Source organism: Bicyclus anynana, chromosome 15 (assembly GCF_947172395.1).
Source record: "Bicyclus anynana chromosome 15, ilBicAnyn1.1, whole genome shotgun sequence".
NCBI lineage: Eukaryota > Metazoa > Arthropoda > Insecta > Lepidoptera > Nymphalidae > Bicyclus > Bicyclus anynana.
Window position 1 is genome coordinate 8,691,759 of NC_069097.1, and position 13,696 is coordinate 8,705,454.

Here is a 13,696-nt window from a genome sequence, read left to right on the forward strand (position 1 = left end):
TTTAATCTGATCGCACTGAGCAAACTGAGAAGGTAGCACGTTGTTGTTTTTCGCTTTTTAGTTTAGTTAAAACATTTTGAAGTCGGTTGTATTTTTTTACTAATTTTTTTTAATATAGTTAAAAGTACCTGCTGGCGTTTCATCGTGTTTATTCCTTACATTGAGATCAGCACCATATTGCACTAATAATTCCAATACTTCTAACTGCAACAAAAAGACATTATTCTATTAGTAATGAGTAACAGAGGTACACGTTAATAACAGGTATCTGGTTCACTATGGGGGAGTTCACTACGTGATTTGGATCTTTTGAGTCAAATTCGTTTTTCTAAAGAGAAATGTGGTCCCGTAGGAGGCCATTAAAATAATATGATAATATTTTATTAGTTTACATCTTTTATATTTGACTAGCCGACAACCAGTTGCTACATGTCGTGGTCCACGACGTCGGTGGAGGCGCGGTGCTTTAAGAGAACTGTACAATATATGCTCTACTCACATGGCCCCAGCAAGCGGCCGCGTGGACCGGCTGCCACATGTCGTGGTCCACGACGTCTGTAGAGGCGCGGTGCTCTAAGAGAAACTCCACTACTTTTATGTACCCGTTTGCGGCCGCTACGTGTAACTGAAACAAAAATACACATTAGACTATCATCGTGTCATCTAATCATGAATAAAAAGTGTTGAATGTTAAAGAAATGGGACGGAATTGAACTAAACATTATCGAAAATTTATCACTATATGAGCCAACTTCTCCTTGCGCAGTATTCCTCAATAAAGAGGATCGTGACCCCTAACACTAACTTGATTCTTGGCCATATCGCTTTATGATACTTTTTGCAACTTGCAGAGCCTTGTGTACCTTAGTTTCGAGTGGCGCGGATTTGGTCTAACCAACGTATTCTTCAATTTTGTCAGTGTTTACTAGTTTCTCCAAGTTATCTCCTTCTCTCCTGACAATGTGACCGAAGTACTCGAGGATCCTCTAAAGACAGGTGGTGGTCAGTCTCTTTAAGATCTTTAGTTGTTTTAATACTAATGCTTGGTTCTATGCGCTGATTACAGAATACGAAGTATTCTTCTTGGGCACATCTTGAAAGCAGATATTGCAGATCACAGTTGCTTAAGTAAATATTGGAAAGATTAATGGATCTTTTTTGTGTTTAGAAGTTTCTGACTTTCCATTTTCAAATACAGCTAAGACAGCGCTTTTAACCATTCCGATTATTTTTCGAATTTCAATTTAACACGAGCTGACATTACTGATGCTTGATGCATTACTGATGCAGATGTATAAAGTATTGCACAATTTCCAAATTGGCGCGGTCACATTTATGATTGATTTTACAAAACAATTGTGTGAATTTAGGTAAGTTTAGGAATTGGCTAAGTACCATCTCGATCTCGCCATCTATCAAACAATAAAACCGCATAATAATCGGTTTATTAGTTTGGAAAATGCGATTTAAACTTGCTCTTCTTAGTTCTGTGTATGTACATTAGCATATTAAATACGCAAAAGGAGCATGTCACAATTTCTTGACCATCAATTGAACCACTTTATCTTGTCGCCGATTGTGGTGTAATTGCCGGTAACTCGATATTGTACTCGTATCAGTTGAACATCGCGAAACTAATGGACTACACTAATTGCCTGAGATGGCAATAGATAATACATAATAATAATATGCTAAATGATCCAATGAAGTCATACTACACAAATAGTTTTCATTTGTTTTAGTTTTCTATTAACATCTATAGTTATGTCTAGGTGATTGTGACTTGGCTCCTCTATTCATTTTAAGTGTGTTTTGTGTATTGCCTATAATTGAACGCAAGATGTAATTTTAGCTATTTTCAGGACAACATCAATCGCCATTAACAGCGAGAAAATTAGCTTTTATAAATATAACTTATTAAATTGAGGTGCCCACGAGTCACTGCCTTTTCCCCTAATGTTTACTTTTTTCGTCTTTTTCGTTTACGTTAGCGCTGTGGTCAAAAAGTTGCATCATTGCTTCATTGTCATATATCCGTATACTGCATATATGTTCGTGTTTTTGCTTACGATAAGCCCTACCATGGTATCTAACTCTGGATCTCAGTATTCGTAGCCTACACAGCTATAAGACTGCATAGGCAGTTCAACGTTTTCTACTCTTCGCATTACGAATATATTGTATGACATGTTTCCGTCGCCATTAACAACGAGTAAATTCACTCCATGTTGGATCCAAATTCATATTACATTGAGATTCTTTTGGCCTAACATGGTCCCAATTATGGCGTTAAACTCTGAACCTCACTCAGTAACCGGATTAGCTAACTACAGAACCAATGGAATAATTAAAACAAAACCAAACCAGTGTCGCACCTTAGTTATCCGCTTATTATTAGACACTTTAATAAGCGTCTTCTTCTTGACGTATCCAGCATTTACTTTCGCCGCTTGGTCTAAGATGATTTTCTTTATATCCTCAAATTTAAAATCTTACTCTTCTTACCGAAATAGCTAACTATAAGGCAAATGATGCACTCACAAAGAAACTTGTGTAAAGACTAAACCACTCACCAGTGTCGCACCCTGGTTATCCCTCGGCTCGTCCAAATCCATCCCCTGCTTCACCAACTCCGCCACATCCATCAGCATCTGCATTTCGGTAGCCGCACGCGTTTCGTCTATCAACCCCTGCGTGACGCCTCGCGCCGCCATTTCGCTCTCTATAGCGTCCAGCGTTCTTTCCTCCTCGCATATATCGTATGGCATGTTCCCATCGCCGTTAACAGCGAGGAGGTTGGCTCCGCGTTGGATTAACACTCGCACTAGGTTGAGGTTCCCACAGGTAGCTGCCGCGTGGAGAGGCGTCCACTTCTCGCTGTCTTCAGCGTTGACATTGGCCCCGTGGTCTAGGAGGAGTCGCATCATCGCCTCGTTGTTGTCTATGCAGCATTGGTGGAGCGCTGTTAGGCCATCCTCGTTTGTCGCGTCTGGTGTAACTCCGCGCGCTAACAGTCTTCGAACTGAAATGAACACAAAGTCAAAGTCAAATTTTATTTATTCAGGAACAACAAGTTGTAGTCCGCTGCCAGAGATTAAAAACAATACAAATATACCTAACTAGCCGACTTAGTCCTTTTGTATTGTACCTTTTAACAATTGCAAAGTGACAACCCTTTCTTCCTATCCTTCCTTCTAATATTATAAACGCGCAAGTTTGTATGGTTGTTTGTATGGTTGTTTGTTTGGATGTTTGGTACTCTTTAATGCCGCAACTACTAAAGCGATTTGATTGAGATTTAAATCCCGAAAAAATCCATGCTTGCCGCGGGATTCATGAAAAACTGAATGTCACGGTAACGAAGTTTCTATATAAAATTATTAATTGAGCTTTTTGTTTGTTCCTAGACTGGGTCAACTTATCAAAAACATTTGTAAATGCACAAATGTTTTGCATTGATTAAAAAGGAAATCTTGCAAAATAAATAAACATGTTAAACATACTCGTAGCCGTGACACCTAAGGCTTTAGTATAGCACAACCAATGACATCACCCATGTATGGGCAAAGCTATAAACATAATCTTTGCACTAATCTCACACTGCGAGATTTATTATGCAAATGATACCAATTAAGCTATTTACGACTTATCTTTTTTGTTAAGAACTAAATTGCTTTTACTAATAAAACAAAATTCATACAACGTAACTACATAACTTTTTTCTATTTGAAAAAGTATATAATTTTATACAAGTACCAGCTGACGCCGCGCGGTTTTAGCCGCGTGGTTCCCGTTCCCGCAGGAATACAGGGTTAATATATAGCATATAGCCTTCCTTGATAAATAGGCTATATAAAACAGAAAGAATTTTTCAAATCGGACCAGTAGTTCCTGCGATTAGCGCGTTCAATCAAACAAACAAACTCTTCAGCTTTATAATATTAGTATAGATAAGTATAAACCTGCAGTGGACATCCATCGGCTGATATAATGATGATGATATGCAAAAAATAATGTTTTGCACATTTTCAATATATTTTTATAGGAGCTTCGTAGATTTTAAATGCTGATTTTATGGAAACGTAGAATAGACAATACACATTTACATTTTTTAAGCATTGAAGTTTTACATCAACTTAACAACTAAGTACCTAATTAGGATCTCTAGATCTTTATAAGTAACTGTTGACGACACTGATTTAGTTGTATACTTGGACGGGTACATACAATTTATTTTGATTTCATAAATATTTCTATAGCTGAACCGTTTATTGCTGTTCGTTTTTATAAAACTTTTAAAACTTATAAAATTTCTACTCAGTTTTCGTTACGTTACGTTATCAACCCATACTCACTGCTGAGCTCGAGTCTCCTCTCAGAATGAGAGGGGTTAGACCAATAGTCCACCACGCTGGCCCAATGCGGATTGGCAGAGAGATTCTCTGGTATACAGGTTTCCTCATGATGTTTTCCTTCACCGTTTGAAACACGTGATATTTTATTTCTTAAAATGCACACAACTGAAAAGTTGGAGGTACATGCCCGGACCGGATTCGAACCCACACCCTCCGGAATCGGAGGCAGAGGTCATATCCACTGGGCTATCACGTGTATTCATGTCACTATAATTTACTCAGTTTTCAAGTAAATACATTTTGTCATGAGTAACTAAATAATGACCAATAATGTTATGGTTATTTATTAGATACGCGACGATTACATTAAGTTTAATAAAAGCAAGCGCTGGAAAATTATAATATTTTTACATAATTTTGTCATCATACTATAGTTTATGTTCGACATTATCTTTTGTTATTTAAATAGCAAATTATTTGTTATAGAAGGCGTGGTACGTGCAGTTAATTTTTTGCTATGTTTAGCCGATACATTTAGTATGTAAATCGAAATGTATCGCCGCTATGAGGTCACGGCTCTCAATAAATATAACATTGAAACAATCACAGTACGGTACTATTGTAAGTTGTGGCTATTTTTATGAATTGTCGCAAATTGAACTATTGGACTCAGGCATGGTTGTTGATGAGACTCCCATGATATGCGGGCGACGGGGGGAAAGACTGCGCGGGTGTGAAATCGTGCGTGCGGGCAAGTGAGGTGCATCAGTTGTGGGTTTTTCATTCATCGCTACACGTCCCCCGGCGCAGTCTAACGGGAGTGTTAAGAACAAATTCATAAATAATAATTAGCCAAGCTATAATCTACCAACCTACGTCTCAGACCTGCCTGGCTCTCAGTCCTGAATTAGCCTATAAGCTATTTAGGCAATTGCTAGGGCACAACATCTAAGTGGGCACCAGAGTCAATCCGAAAACAAAAAAAAAAGCTAGCTGACGAAAGTTAAAGCAATTTCAACACTCGCGAGTTTTAAATTAATAAGTAACATTTTTTAAAATTATTTATTTGTAATTCACCTAAGTATGGGGGAGGGGGGAGGCACACAGGGCATCAATAGGTATACTTTAAATCGGCACTGCTAAAGTGTTTTACAGATAGCATGGGTACGGTGACAGTTGCCTTATGACGTTCGTAATACGTACTTGTGATTGAATCGCCTCAAACTTTCAAGAGTGAAACGAACTGTCCCATACCCTGTGTCCCGTACCCATGCTATCTGAAAAACACTAGGTATAGCTGTAGTAACTTCGTAGGACGTACTTCTTGCATGCCCTGTTTTTCCATTGTGGCGCTAACATGCGACCAAATAAAGAGTAATTGATAAAATATCGTCCAATGGCCGCGGAGTTGTCCCAGTCCCATCTCAGTCGTCCCAACGCAATGAAACAGATAGCAGTATTTCCAGTGGCGACTCGAGACCGTTGTCTTTCCAGTCCATGCAAGAGGCCTATGTCCAGCAGTGACTGTGAATGATGATGATGAATGATAAAGAGGTAACATGCCACCCGTATCTTAACTTCCAGTCGGACGAAGTCCCGGTCGTCGGCTAGTAAATACTGTAGTGTTTGTGTATATACACACCGGTAGTGGGAGAGAGCGGGCAGTCTGTCTCTGGCATCGAGAGGAGGCAGACGTGTGCTGCTGGCCATTGCTCGCTGGCATTATAGTGTAGTGGTGAGACGGTGACTTACTGCTATTACATTAAGGACAAGGGACCTTACAATGGGGATGATGACAGTTTTTTAAATTGTATATAAATTAAAAGTATGCTAATAGTAAAGCAATTTTGTCAAAGTAACAGGGTATCTGCGATCATTACTTTCGGAGCTACAGGGATTTAAAGGGTCAGATTTGCGGCGCTGCCGCGGATCCTTGAAAAACGCCCCATACAAAATGGTACGAACTAATGACGTTAATTGTCGTGTAATGATCGTTAGATTTGTATATGCGGTCAAACAAAATTACTAATATCTTTGTTTCATGTGCGTTTATGTTTATAGTTCATTTATTAATAAATGTTACATTTAATGTAAGGAAGCTAAAACTGTATGAATTTTCATCTAATTAAGATAAAAAAAATTAATAGATTTTGAAATTTTATGATCTTATTTATTTTGCAAATATACAGTCAATTTTTGTTTTTAATGTATAAATTAGTCAACGTTGACCTTATTTACCCGAATGTATCATAAAAATCAATATATTCAAACCTAGTCATCATCCCCATTACTATATACAAAACGCACCTTCGTCGATGTCATTCCTGGCGGCGGCTTCAAGCAGCATGACGCTATCGTTGAAGTAAATGCCGCGCTTGTTGCTCTTCTCTCTCTTCGCCCTCGTGCGCGCCCACTCCTTCTCCCTCTGCTGCCATAGCTTTAGTTGCTGCATGCGGCGTCTGTAATGGATAATTCGCTTTTATATAAAGAGTAGCGAATGCCTGCGATTCGTCTGCGTAGAAAACCTTAACAAAGGAGATGGTCCAAAATTGTATGGAGCCCAGGTTCAGTCATTGTACTATGGCGAAAATAAAAGAAGATATTATTTTTAACTATTTTTGATTATACAAATCTACGAATTTACTTTAATTCTTTAGAAATAATATTTATTATCTCCCAAGAAATGCAACATTAATAAGGGTATTAATAGCGGATAGATGGCGTTTTCAATGCATTAATCGATTTGACGTTTGCTGTCAACTGTCATGTCATAGTTGCTCTATGGACGCCATCTTGATATAACTCAAAAACTTGGGTTTTCATTTTATTTATTTCTTTATTTTTTTATTTAGTTACATTTATTCACTTTAATAAATTCCTTGTGTTTTTTAAATTTTAATGATACGGGGTACAAGAGTGCACCTGAAATGTGAGGGGTGAATTTTTAAACGACTTCCAAAAAGGAGGAGGTTCTTTCTACTTTCGGCTGTATGTATGTTATTTCGAATATCGTTTCTTAGCGGATGCCTACGTCTAAATCTGAACGCCCCTAAGGTTACAGTGAGTCTACATGGTTTTTTTAGAACTTTTAATGGGGAACAATTCCGTTCTATATTCCCGAAGCCTATCTACATTGAGGTACAGTTAGTGTTTTGTAGGGGATAATCTACTGAACCTGTTTTGGAAATTGTTTTATCATCAGAAAGCCACTTAATTTGTGAATGTCATAGGCTATATTTATACACGTATTCTCTCGGGAACGAGAAATACGCGGGTAAATCCGCGAGACGTCTGCTATACACGATATTTGCGTAGCCTTGACCGTTCACGAAACTCTCCAAAAGTAATATTTTTCAACAGTTCTAGTTCCGCTCCTATTGGTAATTAGCGTTATGAATATAGGCTAACAGCTGAACCGATTTTAATGTAATTTTCATTTGAAAATAAAACAAAAATCCATGGTTCCTGCGAGCTTTCACGCGGACGTAGGTGGAGGGGTCCGCTAGTATAAAATATAAGAGTTATATGGGTCATCCTTTTCTGATAAGAAAATTTATGATTCCGATTCGGCGTGGGAGTGCATGCAACCTCTGTATATGGTGGAAACTACTTTTATAAATATAGCAGTGTGGGATTCAGTTTCGTCAGCTGATACATACTTTATTTAGTCTTGTAATATTCTAATTCTATAAATAAATATTTTTTTTTATTAATTAAGTGAGCGCCCACGACGCTATCCGCATGTGATATAAGTTACTTTTTATCCCTGAAAAATCCATAGTTTTCGCGAGTTTTGTAAAAAAACGGAATTTCACGCAAACGGAGTAGCGGGCGTCCGCTAGTATGTAATAAACAAACTTGATCCAGTTTATAGTGCACATAAATTTGAACCCGATACAAGGAGAGTGTCATTAAAATTGCATTCATTATGTTACGTGTCAGTGCTTTTAAAATAACGTGCACCATAGACTTATATTTAGCTAGACGCCACTTGTTCATTCAATAGTATGATAATCCTACCATGTAACCACCTGTGACGCTGCTAAGGTCCCATTAAGGAACCTAAGGCTCAAACTCTAAATTGTAGGTACCTGTTTTGTTACCTACGATGACATCACACTAGTTATTTAGTGCTAATAAAAGAGTACAGAATTACAATAATCATCTCAATCGCTACGCGTCATTAAGGATAAAATATAATCGATATTATAAAAAAAAATAAGCCGTCGTGAGACGCTTGGCTAATGAAAAGGTAAAACATGTTGAATTTTTTTATATTACCCCGGCCTACAGTGGATCCGACTCGTCGCTAAAGGATCATGAAAAACCGAACATCTTTTAAAAATTAAAATAATGCGAAAATGCATAGTCACTATATAAAGAACCGTGGCAAATAGGTGTAGTGCGCAAACATTTTTGTCACGCTTGGATGGATATTGTGCGGTATCTAACTAAATGTAGTTCCGTGATCCTACATGCCATAGCGGACCAAACCGGTCGGGTCGAGAAACATATGTGAGCCAATGTGTCCAGGATATACGCGTAGGTACCGACTGTGTCGCTAAATCTTGTGTATCGACAAATCTGGAGCAGTTACAACACTATACGCACAAGTGTAACATTAGTGTCACAATGATATTTCACCGTTTTGCACAATTCGACCATATTCGACATTCAATGTCGGTTGAGTAGTGCGGAGACAGATTGTGAACCGATATTATCGACAACAGTGAGTATGAAAAGTATTAGTTTGCTTCATGAATTACATATTCACCGTTGGTCGACAAAAAAATGCGTTAATTTCAGTTATCGTAGAAAAAAGGCGTTTTGATCAGTAGAAAAGTATAGAATAGAATGGAACAATTATTATTATTAATTTATTAAACGCTGAATTTCAACCCCTAATGATATTTTTTTTTCACAAGTTAGCCCTTGACTACAATCTCACCTGTTGGTACGTGATGATACAATTTAAGATGGAATAAGGCTAACTTGTTAGGAGGAGGATGAAAATCCACACCTCTCTCGATTTCTATACGACATCGTACCGGAAGGGTAAATCGCTTAGAAGCACGTCTTTGTCGGTTGTCGGTAGGGTGGTTATTAGCCACGACCGAAGCCTCCCACCAGCTAGACCTGGACCAATTAAGAAAACCTCAATCGGCCCAGCCGGTGATCGAACCCAGGACCTCCGTCTTGGAAATCCATCGCGCATACCACTGCGCTACGGACCTCGACAAAATGATTGGGATTATAATCCTACGCGTTGGATTGTCGGGTGTATTGATCGGCGGTGCATAGACCAAGACGAATTCTTAACGAATGTGATTTTTGATAATCTGTTATGTAGATGATGGTTTACCAAGTTATATTAGGCTGCACATGTGAATACTGCAGATGCGTTTCCTTAAACGATTCGTATAGACATTACTTTCGACACTAATAGTCCAGGAGCCAGGTGAAAATTTGGTTAATTATTTCCTCTCGAAAGATAACTGGTGAGACACATCAGAGAATAGTATCATAATACCTTCAACCCCCAACGAGTCCTAGCTGACGTTCACGAGGCTTTGTGGTACTATTTTCTGATGTATTTTACTGATTACCGCTTGAGAGGAGCTTGGAGCTTTGTCGTATATATCTATCACTGGCTCCCGGACTATACTGTAAGACACTAGCAATAAAGTAATAAACATAAAAACTACACTTCCCAGTGTTTTTAATGCTTTATTTTTTAAGTATCTAATCTTTGGAAGAAGCTGACAGCCCTCGTCATGTTAAATAAATATGGAACCCTAAAAATTATCGCCCGTAACACATTTTCTCCAATTACTTAACTTTTGGTTGTCTAAATTATAGACTGGCGGGCGCCGCCGTCGCCTCAGTTTCCCTTGGGAATACGGTGATAAACTATAGCCTATGTTATTTGCTGATAACCTAGCGTTCCATTAGTGAAAGACACATCGACAAATCTGGAGCACTTACAACACTACAATATGCACTAAATGTAAAATGAATGTCACAATAAAAAAAAGGTATACCGCTTTTCACAATCGTACACTATTATTACCTTTAACAGTACTGTGGTGCGGTCCGGAGATCTCCTACGTCTGTCTGTAATTAAATAGTCTTGAGACGTGATCTTCGTGATTTAGTTTTTAGCGACAAATACGCTTTTATAGTGATGCGCAAAGTAAGTCTTTTTAATATCGACACATTAACAACTTACCACGGAAATAAGTTGCTACGTGTGGGTGACCTGCAGGGGCGTGCATAAGATTATAGATCAGGGTATGCACCAATAAGATAATGTAACCATACTGGGATAATGCGCACTGGATAAGCATTACCAAATAATTTGTTAGCGTATGTAGTGATTTAATGCATGTATGAAGTGCACGCCACCCGCCAATTCCAAGTGCCTAACATGGAAGTGTTATACCCTGTGCAGTACAGAGAACGTAAGTTATCGATATCTGTTCCACATTGGAGCACCGAGGTGGGTCTAAGCTCCAAATCCCCTCTAATATAGAGACTTTTAAGCCATCCTCGTCGTAAATGCTTTTGGCGGCCTTATAAAGTATCGATGTTTATGTTGGGTCTACAATGTCAACTCGTGCGTATTTGTACGTAGACAGAAGTAAATAGACAAATAAATAGCATCCTTAAAATGAGAACAACTTCGAACATCTTTGACTGATAACGGCACGCCAATCACTTGTCTATTTCTTCCTCTATCTACGCATTGCTAAATGTAGGCACAATTAGTTTGTGTAGGTGTTCAAACTGACATTGTGCCAATTGAAAACCAATTGACACATCGACTCGGGTAAGGGCCACGAGTGTTGTTATGTAATAGTAAAAAAAGCTTTGATCAGAAATAAATAATAGTTTTTTTAACCAGTAGGTCTATGATACGAAGTTCGACATAATATCTCGAGACGAGGAAAAGACAAATGTCGACCAATAGCGGCGAAGTTAGAAATATCGTTCTCATAACGAGGCAGTTTTTTCGGCCAGCTTCCATCTTAGATTGCATCATCACTTATCATTAGGTGAGGTTGTAGTTAAGGGCTAACTTGTAAAAAATAAAAAAAATAAAAAAGTTATACTCAGAAGTAATCTTTGTGGCGCAGCGGGTAGTGACCCCTTCGATGCCCACAACTGGAAAATATTTGTGTGATGAATACACGAGTTATCCAGAGGTTGGGTGTAATAATACATTATACAAGTATTTGTATTTAATATATAAATAATAAATATATATATATGATAAAATCTGCTATCCCAGACCATAACGACTTTGGGGCTAATTATGTGTGTACTGTGTAAGTCATTAGGTACTATTATCTTGTCAGGGATGATGACAGTTTTTTAAATCGTATATAAATTAAGAGTATACTAATAGTAAAGCAATTTTGTAAAAGGAACAGGGTACCGATAGCGATAATTACTTTCAGAGCTACAGGGATTTAAAGAGTCAGATTTGCGGCGCTGCCGCGGATCCCTGAAAAACGCCCCATACTAAATGGCACGAACTAATGACGTCGTAGGCAATGAAAGATTTGTATGTGCGTTCAAACAAAATTACTAATATCTTTGTTATTTGTGCGTTTATATTTATACTTAGTTTATATATTAAAAAATGTCACATTTAATGTAAGGAAGCTAAAACTGTATGAATTTTCATCTAATTACGATAAAATATTTTTAATAGATTTTGATATTTTATAATCTCACTAGCGGACGCCCGCGACTTCGTTCGCGTAAACTTCGATGTCAACTTTACTACTACCCCTACCCTACCCCTACCCCAACCCTACCCCTACCCTACCCAACCCCTACCTCTACCCTACCCTACCCCAAACCTACCCCTGCCTTACCTACACCCTATCCCTTTCCTACCCTTATCCCACCCGTACCCCTGTCTCACGCCTATCCTACCCCTACCCTACCCCTACCCCTACGCTTCCCTACCCGTACCCTACCCTACTCTATAACTTCTCTATCTTACTCCTACCCTTAGCAAAATCAGTCCAGTCCTTCGAGAATGGTGGTATGACCAAAGGAAATAGAGACTTCTATGCTAATAATATAAAGAGGTAAAGTTTGTGTGGTTGTAGGAGGTAATCTCTGGATCTACTGGACCGATTGGGAAAATTGTTATACCAATAGAAAGCTACGTTATTTGCGAGTGTCATAGGCTATGTTTGATCCCCATATTCACACAGGAACGGGAACTACGTAAATGAAAGCGCCGGACGTCATATAGCGGAATTTCTGCGTCTTTTAGAAATTTTGTATTATCTCCGAAACTATTTAAGTAATTAACATACTGTAAAGGGCAAATCTTATCTCCATAATATCCTTGTGATTATTAAATAATTTATTTTAATAAGGATTAAAGTTTAGTTGTATAAATAATGAAGTAAACCTAAGTATATAAAATTAATAATTTTTAAAACACAAAAGGTACTATATCTGCTAATATATAGAAGATAGATATATGGTGTCGCGGACTTTTTTGTAGAACTTTTCAAGATACATAAAGTCTCTATACATTACTTTCAATTTTACGCAATAGTTAAGGCAGCGCATGCGAATAAGTCTGTTTAAGAGGATTTTCAGTCCGACCTGTATGACAAAAACTGTGATAACTCGGCTAATATATATGATACCAATATAAAATATAGCACTCCCCGATAATGTAGCATTCTACTGGTGAAAGAATTTTTAAAATCGGACCAGTAGTTCCGAAGATTACCCCATTTAAAGAATGTTACAAACTTACAAACTTACAAACTTTACCTCTTTATAATATTAGTATAGAGTATAGATTTATTTTGCAAATATCCAGACAATCTTTGTTTTTATGTGTAAATTAGTAAACATTGACCCTATTTACCCGAATGTATCATAAAAATCAATATATTCAAACCTAGTCATCATCCCCATTTGAAGTGAAACACGTCATTTCTATAGCCTTGTTATTGATATTTCTATGGCATACACCTATATAATACAGCTCGGCAATTTGCTAGCCGCCGTTGCGAAACATTTGTCCCAAATATGTACCTTAACGTATAATCAGTGTAATATGAGTTAATATTTCGCTGACGTAATACCTGACCGACCCCGGTTAGATACAGCTAAGAGGACATGTTTAACATAAACATTACTAACTGCTTATACCTAGTATTTATATACGTAGAGCCTTTTTTTTTTATTCTTTACAAGTTAGCCCTTGACTACAATCATAAGTGATGATGCCAGTCTAAGATGGAAGCGGGCTAACTTGTTAGGAGGAGGATGAAAATCCACACCCCTTTCGGTTTCTACAC

General features: G+C 37.9%; 1 protein-coding gene across 2 annotated transcripts in view; it reads right to left on the minus strand.

Moving 5' to 3' along the window:
• Window positions 1-13,696, minus strand: part of LOC112051802 (protein phosphatase 1 regulatory subunit 16A) — a 57,698-nt gene that overhangs the window by 27,424 nt on the left and 16,578 nt on the right. For both annotated transcript variants that reach the window (XM_024090605.2, XM_024090597.2), the window contains exons 3-6: window positions 6,663-6,814; window positions 2,574-3,022; window positions 500-625; window positions 129-204 (exon numbers count right to left, since the gene is read on the minus strand). In XM_024090605.2, coding sequence (XP_023946373.1) covers window positions 129-204; window positions 500-625; window positions 2,574-3,022; window positions 6,663-6,814 — 803 coding nt within the window. The remainder of the gene's footprint in view (window positions 1-128; window positions 205-499; window positions 626-2,573; window positions 3,023-6,662; window positions 6,815-13,696) is intronic.